Genomic DNA, 13,280 nt, shown 5'->3' with positions numbered 1-13,280 from the left:
ATTTTATTGGTTTATAATATTATGTGGTTTATTTATTTTAGTGTTAAGTTTTAATTCTTTTAATTATAACTTTTATTTATTTCAATTTATTTATTTCCCGACGTCTGTCCACTTGTTTCAGTTTGAGCTTTTAAAATTGTAATAGTGTCAAACCATTCTTAACAAAAACACAATAATAACGATGCAAGAAACTCACCACACCAGTAACAACGTTGCCATCTCAAAGTATGTGGTTTACACAAGAGCAACGAAAGTTTGAAGTGGTTTACACGGGAGACACAAATAGATACCAAGTCTACACCGAGCAACTATTTTTAAATAAGTGTTACGATGGACAGACGTAAACATACCGCCACCCTTGCAGCATAAGTGCAACAATTCGAATAAATAAGTTAATTATTATACAAAATTTTAGGATTTCATTTACTATTAGATAAACAAATATTTTAATTCATTTTATGTAAATAAAAAATATACTTTAAAGCAATATTTACAACAAAGAAAATTAATATCAAATAAAGGTTTAATTATATTAATTCATAAGGTAGTATTATACAGTTTAAAAGATAAATTAAAGGAATTCATAAATATTGAAAAGTTTTTGGTATAAAATAAGGTAACTTATTATACAAAAAAAAATATATATATTACATATTTAAAGGGCCACAAATTTAGCAATTAATTTTTTCTTATTGCTTCTCCAAAGTATGCAAATCCAAAGATTGTTGCTTGGACATATATTTGACCAGGACGTCCCTTTGCTGGGCCAATGAGAATTTTGCTCTGTACGTCCGCTCCTAATATCAAACGATATTCAAGACTCCGGTTCCATTTTCGGTTGGCGTTGAAATGAATATCGAAACCTTGGCTTTCCACATCGTCTTTCGGACTGCGACCATAAATTTTATTTTCGACGACGCATTCAACATCAATACGGCGACTTTCGTCCTGGCTATGACACACCGTTATAAATGTCCGTCCGTTATTGACTGCACACCGTAACTCCGTAGCCTCATCGGAAATGATCGAAGATCTGGCCGCAGTGGGGTCAATTAAAGCTCGGGTGTAGCAAGCTTCTCTACCCTGTCGTGGAATGATCTTAACGTAGGCCGTCATTTGCACCCACACTCGTCCTTCGGGCATCGGATGCAGCCAACTGTGGTGGTCTTGCATACAGCGACGGCACCTATCGATACTGTTGCAGTTAGCACGAGTATGAGATTGGGCTAAGCAATTATAGCACAGGGATTTCAGAGCTACTGTGCGGAGTTTTTGTTCCACATCCATCACCACGAATCTCGAGCATTGACGGATGGCGTGAAGACGGTTGCAGATCGGGCAACAGTAATTTTCGTTAAAAGGAGTTTTGGACATTTTGAATAGAGAGCTGTTGACAAAAAAAAGGGAATCATGAATTAGGAGAAGTTATGAGTAAGGGATAACATAGCGATTAAGTAGTACAATTCGGCAAAATTACTAATTTGTGGATCGGTCGGGTGATTCTACCATTTTGAGTTTTTATATCTGCTACACGAACTTTACCATCATTGCCTGTATGAACTTTTATTATGCGACCTAAGCGCCATTCAGTAGGACAAACAGGCTCATTTTTTAGAACAACAAGGTCATTTACTTTTAAATCTATCTGGGGAAATTTCCATTTGTTACGCTTGTGCAGCTCCTTTAAGTATTCGTCTTTCCACCGTCGACAAATTTCTTGTTGTAGCGATTTTATTTTGCGCCATCGATTTACAATACTAAGTGGAGAAGAAAGTTCTTCCGGTTCGGCTGGAGAAAGCAGAGTAGAACCGATTAGAAAATGCCCTGGAGTTAGAGCAGACAAATCATTGACTTCTTCTGACATAGGCCCCAACGGGCGCGAATTGAGACATGCTTCTATTTTCGCCAAAAGTGTTGAAAACTCCTCAAACGTGTATTTTAGTTGTCCAGTTGTCTTCTTGAAATGCATTTTTAGACTTTTTACTCCAGCCTCCCATAATCCTCCCATGTGAGGGGCTGCAGCAGGAATAAAGTGCCAAACTAGATGTTGATGTCCATAATTTTCGACCGCAGTGTCACGTAGCTCTTTAACATGTTTTTCAAAATTCGCATCAATTTCTCTTGCAGCGCCAACAAAATTTCTTCCGTTATCTGAGAAAATAGAACTTGGGCATCCCCGACGGGCAACAAATCGGGCTAGAGCTGCTAAAAACGCTGGAGTAGACAAATCACTAACTGCCTCGAGGTGGATTGCTTTAGTAGAAAAACAAACAAAGAGACACACGTAGCCCTTGGTGATTCTACAGTATCTACCTGTGAAACTTTTGATTTCAAATGGGCCCGCAAAATCAACGCCGGTATTCGTAAAAGGACGACTTAGAGTAGTTCTTTCTTCGGGCAAAGCTGCCATTACTTGGGTTTGTAATTTTTTGCGATATAAGACACAAACTTTACAATTATGAATAACTGTCTTAATCAAATTTTTAACCTTTATTATCCAACACTCTTGCCGGACGATGTTCAAGACTAGACGAGGGCCACCATGATGAACCAATGTGTGAACAAATTCAACATAAAGGCGAGCTAATCTGCTACCATACGCAAGTATAATGGGATGTCGTTCATTGTAGGATAAACATGATGTAGAACCAAGACGACCATTAGCACGAATTATGTTATTCTTGTCTATGAATGGCGTGAGCGTTAATAAAGGACTACGAGAATCAAGTTTCTTCTTAGAAGTTAAGCAGTTGAATTCATTCGAAAATTCTTGTTGTTGTGATAAAAAAAATAACCGAGTACGTACGAAAACCAATTCCTGAGCCGAAATTCTCCTTGTTTCATACTTGAGGTTTTTAGAATTGCGCTTTCTTGTAAGATTATAAAATCTGAACATATATGATATTACGTGGTAAGCTCTGGATAAATTTGAAAAACGATCAAGTATATCCTCCTTTTCGGACGATCTAGCAATATTAACTTGCACTTTCCTCGACTCTTCTGCGGTTTCAAATTCCGATGGAACTATGGGCCAAGAGGATTTTTCTAATTTGAGCCATTCAGGACCATGCCACCAAAGTTTGTTTTCTTTTAACTCCGAAGGTGTCAGCCCCCGGGTTGCTAGATCTGCAGGGTTGTAACTGGAGGATACATGAAACCAGTTTTTATTTCCGACTTTTTCTAATATTGTAGCCACCCTATTCGCCACAAAAGTTTTCCAATTACACGGTGGTTTTCGTAACCATGCTAGAACTATCGTGGAATCGGACCACAAATATAAGGAATATGTTTTGAGCTTAAAGTTGGGAATTACATTGCTAACTAATTTTGCCAAAAGAACCGCTCCGCATAACTCTAAGCGTGGTAGAGAGGGTTTTCTTACTGGAGCCACTTTCGTTTTGCAAACGAGCAAGTTTGTCCAAGTTTTATTACCAATTTCTATTCTTACGTATATTGTGGATGCATAAGCTAACTCCGACGAGTCACAAAACCCATGAAATTCAATCTGACAGCCTGGAAAATATTGAATCCATCTAGGAAGCTTAATAGAGTCTATATCATTATATCTCAAAATAAAATCTTGCCACTTTTTCAGAGCCATTGGTTTAATAGCGTCATCCCACTCTATCTTATCTAACCACATTTGCTGCATTAAGATCTTAGCAGTTATGACCACTGGAGCCAACCAACCAGCAGGGTCGAAGAGCCTTGCTATTATTGAAAGAACTTCTCTCTTTGTATAGGCTTGCTTCCTCATTATTTTTTCTGTAGTAAAATAAAAGACATCGTCTATCGCATTCCAATGTATTCCGAGTGTTTTCGTAGTACTTTTATCGTCGAGCGACAAAAATTCTGAATTTAGTAAATGCTCTTGGGGCAAATTTTTTAAAATTTGTTTAGAGTTTGAGGTCCACTTTCGTAAGTCAAACCCAGCTGTCAATAAAATACCAATTAATTGGTCCCTTGCTGCCAAAGCATCAGAAATTGTATGTGTTCCAACAAGAGCATCATCAACGTACATAGACTCACGCAATATTTGAGAACCAAGTGGAAAACGTTGCTCTTCATCATCAGCTAATTGAAGAATAGTTCTAAGGGCCAAATAAGGCGCACAATTTAAGCCAAAAGTAACTGTATTTAATTGGAAATCTTCAATCTGATTGGTCTCGGAACTACGAAAAACAATTTTTTGGAATGGTCTATGTTCCGGTTTTAGTAATATTTGGCGGTACATTTTTGAAATGTCCGCATTAAAGACATATTGAAAAAATCGCCATTTCAATATTAGGGTTACTAGATCAGTTTGTAATATTGGGCCAGTATACAATAAGTCGTTGAGACTTTTGCCATTTGATGACCTGCTCGAAGCATTAAAAACAACTCTTAATTTAGTAGTTGTGCTTTCTGGCTTGAATACTCCGTGATGAGGTAAATAATAACTTGGACTGCTTTCTTGATTTTTAATTTTCTTCATATGTCCTAGAGCTAAATATTCCTTTAGGACCTCATCATATTGAGCCTTAAATTCTGGATTACGCATTAAAGCTTTTTCAGTTCTTAGGTATTGGCTAAGAGCAATATGTCTATTAGGACCAAGTGACACAAAATTACTCTTAAAGGGTAGACTGACGATATATCTTCCTTCAGAATTTCTTGTGGTAGTAGAACTATAAATTTCTTCACATTTTTTATCCTCTTCTGATAAAACTATTCTACGAGAAACTTCTTCTAACTCCCAAAACTTTGTCAACTGGTCATCAATAGAAACTTTTGTCATATAAGACATTCTTACAGATCGTGGGGAAACATTACTGGGTGTTGGGCCAGTGACAATCCAACCAAAAATTGTCTCTTGAGCCACAAGCGATTCAAAAATACCATGTTGAACTCCACCACGAAGAATTAGAGGATACAAATCACCTCCCAATAACAAATCTATTTCACCGCTTTCATAAAATTTTGGATCAGCATAACTAAGGTTTGGTAGTTCAACATTAGACGAGGGCCTAAAGGAGTGTGTAGGGACATTGCCGGTAACACGGGAAACGACCAAAGCTTGAACATTAAGAGACACATTCTGATCAAAAAGTGATACAATAACAAATGTTGCCATTTTACAAGACCTGCTTATAACATCTCCTCCTAGACCGGTAACTTCAGCTGATACTGGACTAGTGGGCAACTTCAATAAATGTTGTATTTTTTCAGAAATAAAACTCTCATCAGAACATGGATCTATTAGAGCTCGTACCTTATAATATGAACCAAAATTTATAATATTAACCCATGCTGTGGCTAACATAACCTTTTTTGCAACTGAAGTGTGATGTGACTGAACAATTCCAGATGGTCCTGGAGTATTCGTGGACTGAACCATTCCAGATGGTCCAGGAGTATTCGTGGACTGTATTTGTTGAACAACACTAACTTGATTTTCACTTTGCGAATTGCCATTTATCTGACGTTGATTATTATTATTTTTTAAAAATTCCCTGTGCATTAACGTATGATGTTTTCTCTTGCACTTGGAGCAACCATTTGGACTATTACAATCTCCATACATGTGTCCAATACTAAGGCAATTAAAGCAAAATCGAAATTTTTTCAAAGTTGAAACACGATTTTTGTAATCCATATTTAAAAATTTAGTACAAGAACTAATTTTATGATTTTCTTTGCATAGCTTGCACTGCATCGAGTCAACTTTAGTATGATGGGCCTTAAATTGCTTAACTTTAGTTGTAGTATGATTGCTGTTATTAGAAACAGTTTGGGAACCACTGGCATAAGCATTATTTGTAGCTATGATGTCAGAAACACTTTCTAGAGCATGAAACCTATCAGTTAGAAAATTGTTTAATTCCTCCCATTTGGGAACCTCTGTTTTGTTCTTGACTGACTGTTCCCATAGGTTTAATGAGCATTCTGAAAGTCGTGATGAACACTGGAACACAAAAATCGGATCCCACGAATCAATGTCAACATTATATAATTTTAAAATTGCCATGCAATTATTAATCTCCCTTTGGAGCCTTTTTATTTCACTGGCAGATTCTTGTTGGCATGGAGCCAAATTGAAAAGGGACTTAAGCTGACTATTGATCAAGACTCTTTTATTTTCATATTGCGATTTTAAGTTGTTCCATGCAATTTCGAAATTTTCTCCAGTTAGCGCTACATTTCTATTTACATCACGTGCCTCACCATCTGTTTTCCTGAACAAATAAAACAGTCTCTCAACTGGGCTTAGTCTGGAATTGTTTATATATATTGCGGTAAACATGTCCCGAAATGTGGGCCACGATACATAATCCCCATGAAAAACACCAGTATCGCATGGAGGAATTGATATTGAACTACAAATGTTGGGAACCACTGTATCTATATTTCCCTGTTTATCTTTGTCCGAGTTCTGTCTGGCTTTCGCTAGAATATTTAGGCACCTTACATATGTTTTACGCACTTGTGGGTGTTTGGTTTGAACTACTACTAGTTCCTTTTTTTTCTCTACAGTATCTACAGAACACTCTTCATAAAGTTTTTTGTATTTTGCCCAAGCTTTGCCCAATTCATTCTTTTCAAATTCATAAGCTTCATTGGTATATCCCGAAAAGTCCTCTTCAGTAAACATAGCCTCAATGCTAATCAATTCTTCAGCAGCACGCATATACTTTTCAAAAACGGACATTTTGTTTAAAATATTCGAAAAGAAATACTACCGAACGACAACAAAAATAAAAAAGAGTCACTTTCCAATTATATATTACAACAAATCGCAAATTTAGACAACAGCGGGAAGTAAATTGAGAAAACAAAAGTAGAAAAGGGCAACAATAAAACTATGTTTTCCAATATATAACAACAAACTTTATGTAAAAAAAGATGGACGACAAATTTGCAGTATGTATATAAAGATATATATATAAAAATAAAAGGCAACAAATGTAAAAGTAACGGAATGTAGAAAACGGCACTTCAATATTATATACGACACTTTGTATTTTTTTTCAAAAAACGTAACCTCACTTTTCACCGAGCCACAAATTAACTTGAGACACTTTAGAAACACTTTTCATGAACTACTTGAATAATTTAAATGTACGCACCTTTTCCCAAGTCTTTTTTCGGAGAAGGACCAAATGTTGATGTGGTAGTCTTACCAGGAGGACTGGAGCACTGGTTCAGTACGCTGATCACTTGTTGCGGCTTCACTAAAGATGTCGTGGGGCAGGTCAGTGTGTGATCCAACACACTCACACACACACAATAATAAAATAAAACAACCCTTATTTAGGTTTTATGTTGAAGTTTATTTTTTATTTGTCTTCACTTTTATTTTATTGGTTTATAATATTATGTGGTTTATTTATTTTAGTGTTAAGTTTTAATTCTTTTAATTATAACTTTTATTTATTTCAATTTATTTATTTCCCGACGTCTGTCCACTTGTTTCAGTTTGAGCTTTTAAAATTGTAATAGTGTCAAACCATTCTTAACAAAAACACAATAATAACGATGCAAGAAACTCACCACACCAGTAACAACGTTGCCATCTCAAAGTATGTGGTTTACACAAGAGCAACGAAAGTTTGAAGTGGTTTACACGGGAGACACAAATAGATACCAAGTCTACACCGAGCAACTATTTTTAAATAAGTGTTACGATGGACAGACGTAAACAATTGTTTTTTATATTGAAATAAAAATAGAGAAAATGTCTGCAAGCAGCAGGATTCATACAAAAGCTGGGCACCATACTGTTACGTTTTAACCTTTTCAAAACGTTGGTTTATTTCCTTTAAATAAACCGGTTTGAAAATTGTAACAACTCTTTATTTCTTTAAAATGTACAACAACAGAATTAAATAGTCACTCAATGTTTTTTATACACGTTTATAAATTCGCAGAAATACAGACACACTTTATAATGTACACGAATTCACTTGAAAAACACAGCACACTTTAAGGCACTCAGTTGATGTTTATTCGAAAAGCGTCTCTGATAAACTCACTAACGACTGCAACCTCTGCCACTATTTATAACACTGCCATCTGCACTCTAGATTGCTCATTAACTGTCTAGAGCTTCTGTGGTGTACTTCCTACAATGTTCTTTAACTAAATTTTCGAATTCGAATATACGGTCGCAGCAAACAGCGTTGACATACTTACGATCAATGGTCAACTGAAAGCTTTTTATTCAATTTTAATAATACCCACAGATATGTTACAGTTTGCTATTACAGCACTGCTATTTGAAAGAATTATGCTACTTTGAAATCAGCCATTAAATCGTTATATTTGAATTCAAGTACAATTTCGTAACAATACGTATTGAAGCCGAGAGATCTTGCAAGGCAATTTTTGCACCGAATCATTACCTGAATACAAATATCGCCCAGGCCAGCCAAAATAGTTTGAAGACCATACGATTTGATGCCGAGAGACCTTGAATGTCGGTTTTTCATGTCTGAAAAGCTGCTTGAACGCTATAAAGAAAATTATTTTTTCACCAAATCATTATTTGCTATTAAAAATAGATCCATTACGATAACCCGAAGCGCAAAAGATCGTATCTGAGGCCCGACCAACAAGCCGAATCGACACCAAGGCCAAGTATTTAGGGCGCAAAGGTAATGCTCTGTATTTGGTGTGACCAAAAGGGTCCTATTTATTATGCGCTGTTGAAATCTGGCCAGACCATCACAAGGTACCTGTACCGAATACAACTGATTCGTTTGAAGCGAACATTGGCCGAAAACGACAAGAACTATGCCTCTAAACACGAAACCCTAAAATTCGTAAGGACAACGCTCGGCCATTTGTTACAATACCTGTTAAAAACTAATTTAAAAAAAGTGATTTTGAAGTTTTTCCTCACCCGCCTTATAGTCCAGAACTTGCCCCGTCGCACTAACATTTGTTTCAATCGATGTAGAACGCTCTTTCTGGGATACGCTTGACTTCAGAACAGAGTATCAGAAATTGGCTTGATTCATTCCTGGCCTCAAAAGATGAGCAGTTATTTTGATGCGGAATCCATATGCGGCCGGAAAGATGGGAAAAGGTTATAGCTAACAATGGCCAATACTTTTAATAAATTTAAATAATAGCTAAAGATTTGTAAAAAATCCCGTATTTTTAAAGCCAATTGCATGGATATTAAAAACAGGTTTCTCTTTTTTATTTCAATTTAAAGTTCTTCGATTCTATAAAACGCAAAGTCGTGTTAGTTACCACTGTTCGAAGTGGATACGAAGTAGATAAACGAAGTACAGGACGATGGACAAATACAAAAAAAACTTAGCTATTCAGACGTTAAATATTCTCAATGAAGCTAATACTGATACCCACCAATCTGGACTCGATGGACTCCGTAACTGGACTCGAAGGGCACCACTTTCGAATTGCAATTATAGTTTTTAATTATCAGGCGCGGATCTAGGTCACCGATTTGGGTGGGAGGAAATAAATTAAAATTTATTTTAAATTTTTATCTTTTTCCTTTTCAATATTAAAACATTACGGATATGCACCTGCTAATTATGAAAACGGTACTAGAGTAAATTCATTACAGCTACAACAAAGTAGCAGACTTGCAGTAAATATTCTTCTTAAACAACATTTAATCCATTTAAATGCCTTCCTATTTCCACAAACATTTCAAGGAAACTTCCATAGTACATTCATCCAATCAAATAAAGTTTCATTACACATGTGTAAACAAAAGATTTGTAAAACAAATCCCACAATTTCCTCTCAATTTTATTAAATCATAAATACATTTAGACACACTTTCCCATCAACACTTGTAATTTTGTACAAAAGTTTTTGTTTATAAAACAAAGAGCAACAAAATCTATAAATGTGCATCTTCATAATTTCTAATCCAATAAAATTGAATTTTATTTTCTTTGATTTTTGTTTTAGAAAACATTTTCATAGGAATTTTTAAGATTTTCTTAGGCATTAAGCCAAAAACTACATACATACATACATGTGTATGTGTTTTTTTTATATTTTTCAAATGTTTACAAATGTATTTGAAAAATGCATCTATTTCAATGACTTAAATAATAGGAAAATTTTTTGTAGAAATTCGAAACAAAAAAGCTTCTAAATACAAATGGATAATTTGTAATAAAAATGAAATTCAAACATTTTATTTTATTTTTTGAAAAGTAAATAAACTTCTTTTACCAATCATGTGTTTAAATGGTCATAGACCGCTAGGAATGAAATGAACAAAATAAAATTTGTGTAGTATTTTGAAACATAGTGTAAATGATTCCAGTTCATGATTTTTTTTAGATGTATTATGGTACAGAAATTTAAACATTTAGTTCAATATTCTAATGCTGAAGATCAATTTTTTCAGATATCAATGAATTCAAACTATTATTGTTTCCTGCTTGGCACTGCTATTTCTGCTGAATATAGATTTTACCGAAAACTTCATATAATTAGCATTACTTGGAAATAGTTTAGTACTGGCTGGCTTAAATCATATATGTAGTTATTCCTAATATATCTGGGCGAGATTATTGGACAGTCATATTTATCACAAAAATGCACAACAATTTTAAAGTGTCGTTTCGATTTTTATCGATGGATTATTTTCGAATTTATTCACAATTAAGTGAATTCGATTTTTTTTCAGAAAATTGTATGTGCGTACAACCGTGTACTTTGAGTGTAAATTTTGCATGTGTTTTGTTATTGTAACAAAAATTTTACCAAAAACAAAACACATGTAAAATTTACACTCAAATTACACGGTTGTACGCACATAAAATTTTTTGAAAATAAGCGAATTCACTTAATTGTGAATAAATTCGAAAATAATTCATCGATTTTTATCTTCGATATATCATTTTGTTCCTATTACATGTGGCTTTGCGATAAAGCAATAAATCAAAACAATTTCTGTTGTTTTCGATTTTTCATGATTTTTTTAAAACAAGAAAATTTTATATCTTCACGTAAAAAATATATTTTTTGCTTCAATTTGTTATTACAACTCCGAAACTACTGAGCCGATTAAAACGCAATATATATGTGAAAATTTGTACATAGTATGGGGAAATTGTTTTCAAAATTCAATCAATCGAAAGATGAACATTAACTACTCAATTTTATTTATATCAAACAAAAAAGTAATTTTTTTTAAAATGACCGAATTCATTTAATTATGAATAAATTCGAAAAGAATCAATCGATTTTTATCTTCGATAATACATTTGATTGCTATTATATGTGGCTTTGTGACAAAGTAATAAACCGGAACAAGTTCTGCCGTTTTGGATTTTTCGTGATTTTTTCAAAACAGAAAAATTTGCTATTTTCACATAAAAAATATATTTTATGCTTCAATTTGTTATTACAACTCCGAAACTACTGAGCCGATTAAAACGCAATATATGTGAAAATTTGTACATAGCATGGGGAAAATGTTTTCAAAATTCAATCAATTGAAAGAAGAACATTAACTACTCAATTTTATGTATATCAAACAAAAAAGTTAAATTTTGTGAAAATGAGCGAATTCACTTAATTCTGAATAAATTCGAAAATATTCCATCAATTTTTATCTTCGATATTACATTTGATTGCAATTACATGTGGCTTTGCGATAAAACAATAAATCTAAGCAATTTCTGCCGCTTTCGATTTTTCGTGAGTTTTTTAAAACACAAAAATTTGCTATTTTCACATAAAAAATATATTTTATGCTTCAATTTGTTATTATAACTCCGAAACTACTGAGCCGATTAAAACGCAATATATAAACAGATTAAAGGTTAAGTAAATTTCAATAATACCCTTTTGGAGTTATCATAAATTATGTGGAGCTACATCTAAAAATATAATTGTGAATATTTTTTTAGAAAAAAAAAATTAAAAAAAAAATCAATCCATAGAATTAAAAAATTTTACCATTTTTGTACTTAGGTAACCATGATGCATCAAATCTATATAGTGTTTAGTGAAGCCTTTTTTTGCTGTTGACCTGTGTAATCAATAATACTTATCAGTTAGTTAAGAATATTTCGAACATATTAAGTTTTCATCAAAGGCCTAGAGGCAGTTTACGATTTGCCTATTATCATAAACTTATTTATAGATTTGATACAAAATAAAAAACCAGCTCATCACCTATTCTGTTATACCATCGTACCATAGTATTTAACTAGACCCCCGTTTTGGTGATAACGACTAAATTAACCCTTTAAGGACCTTATATTTTCGGCTGAAACGATCTACATTTTTGGTTTATTTTCTTGATCTATGGCGTATTTGATATTTTGTTTGACAAATATAATTGCGTCTGGGTCGAAGGGACAGTTTTTATTCCAAATAATCCCAAACACACCACTCATACTTGCCTGTGGTCGTCAAATGGTTAATGGGATATTATAATCTATACATGTATGTGATTATTTTAGTGATTATTTTGCTTAACAAACACAAACTGTGAAACGTTTTGGCTGGTCTGCAAATATACACAGAGTTTATGGGGGGAATTGAACCCGCAACCCTCAGAGCATTCAAATAAAATCGAAGTATCGACTTATTTAGCCACTATTTATTGGTCTATATATATCCAATTATTATATTCAGTTATGACAGGTTTGTAGATTTAAATTTGGAATTATAAGGTTTACTACTTTATTTGTAGTGCTTCAAACTATTCGTTAATGCCTTTTTAAAATGTTTCTATGATTTAGTAGTATTTAAATATTTATTCTATTTTTAACATAAAACTATCAATATGAAGTTTATATTGATTTATTAGAAACATAGTTTCAATTTGTACAGTTTTGTTTTTAGTAGTATTTTTATTATTTTTTTTATTATTATTTCTACTTATAATTAAAGTTCATTTCAATTGTTGGGTTCAAGTGAAGGCCACAATGTAACACACAATACGATTTGCTAGGAAAGTTAATAGAATTAATGCTCAAACTAAGACAAGGTTTGTGTTTTTTTTCTTTTTATCAAAACAATGCATTATTGAAATTCAATTATAAAAAACAAAAAATTAAATTTATTGCAAGTTTAACGTAAACATTATAGGTATATAATAGAAACAATGATTAAAGTTGTGGGAATATAAGGTGGGGGGGGGTGGTTTGTATTCAAGGTATTTCTAAATCCTCTCACAAATACTGTATTAAGTGTAGTTAAATTGTTTAGTGCAAAAACATTATAAGCGAAATCAATTCCAAATTAAAATTATTATTTTATTACTTCATATCTGCACTACCAAAAGTATTTTT

The 13,280-nt window shown here is 33.4% G+C and overlaps 1 protein-coding gene across 1 annotated transcript; it reads right to left on the bottom strand.

Annotated features, from left to right (window-relative positions):
• Nucleotides 1-1,450: 1,450 nt before the first annotated feature.
• On the bottom strand, nt 1,451-6,688 carry LOC135952590 (uncharacterized). The gene is made up of 2 exons (XM_065502603.1): nt 6,444-6,688; nt 1,451-5,837 (listed from the first exon to the last, which is right to left on the bottom strand). The coding sequence occupies exons 1-2, from the start codon at nt 6,686-6,688 to the stop codon at nt 1,451-1,453; spliced, it is 4,632 nt and encodes a 1,543-aa protein (XP_065358675.1).
• Nucleotides 6,689-13,280: the final 6,592 nt, after the last annotated feature.

The sequence above is a fragment of the Calliphora vicina genome, chromosome 1 (genome assembly GCF_958450345.1).
Source record: "Calliphora vicina chromosome 1, idCalVici1.1, whole genome shotgun sequence".
In the NCBI taxonomy this organism is placed as follows: Eukaryota; Metazoa; Arthropoda; class Insecta; order Diptera; family Calliphoridae; genus Calliphora; species Calliphora vicina.
Note: the sequence above shows the minus strand (reverse complement) of the source record. Positions and strands in the feature narration are given on the sequence as shown.

What these genes read in the sequence shown, in the direction of transcription:
- LOC135952590 (XM_065502603.1), bottom strand. Translation starts at nt 6,688, where the DNA reads ATGTCCGTTTTTGAAAAGTATATGCGTGCTGCTGAAGAATTGATTAGC. An exon ending in GTGCGTAAAACATATGTAAG is followed by an intron (nt 5,838 to 6,443) that starts GTGCCTAAATAT and finishes TCTAACTGATAG; the next exon opens with GTTTCATGCTCTAGAAAGTG.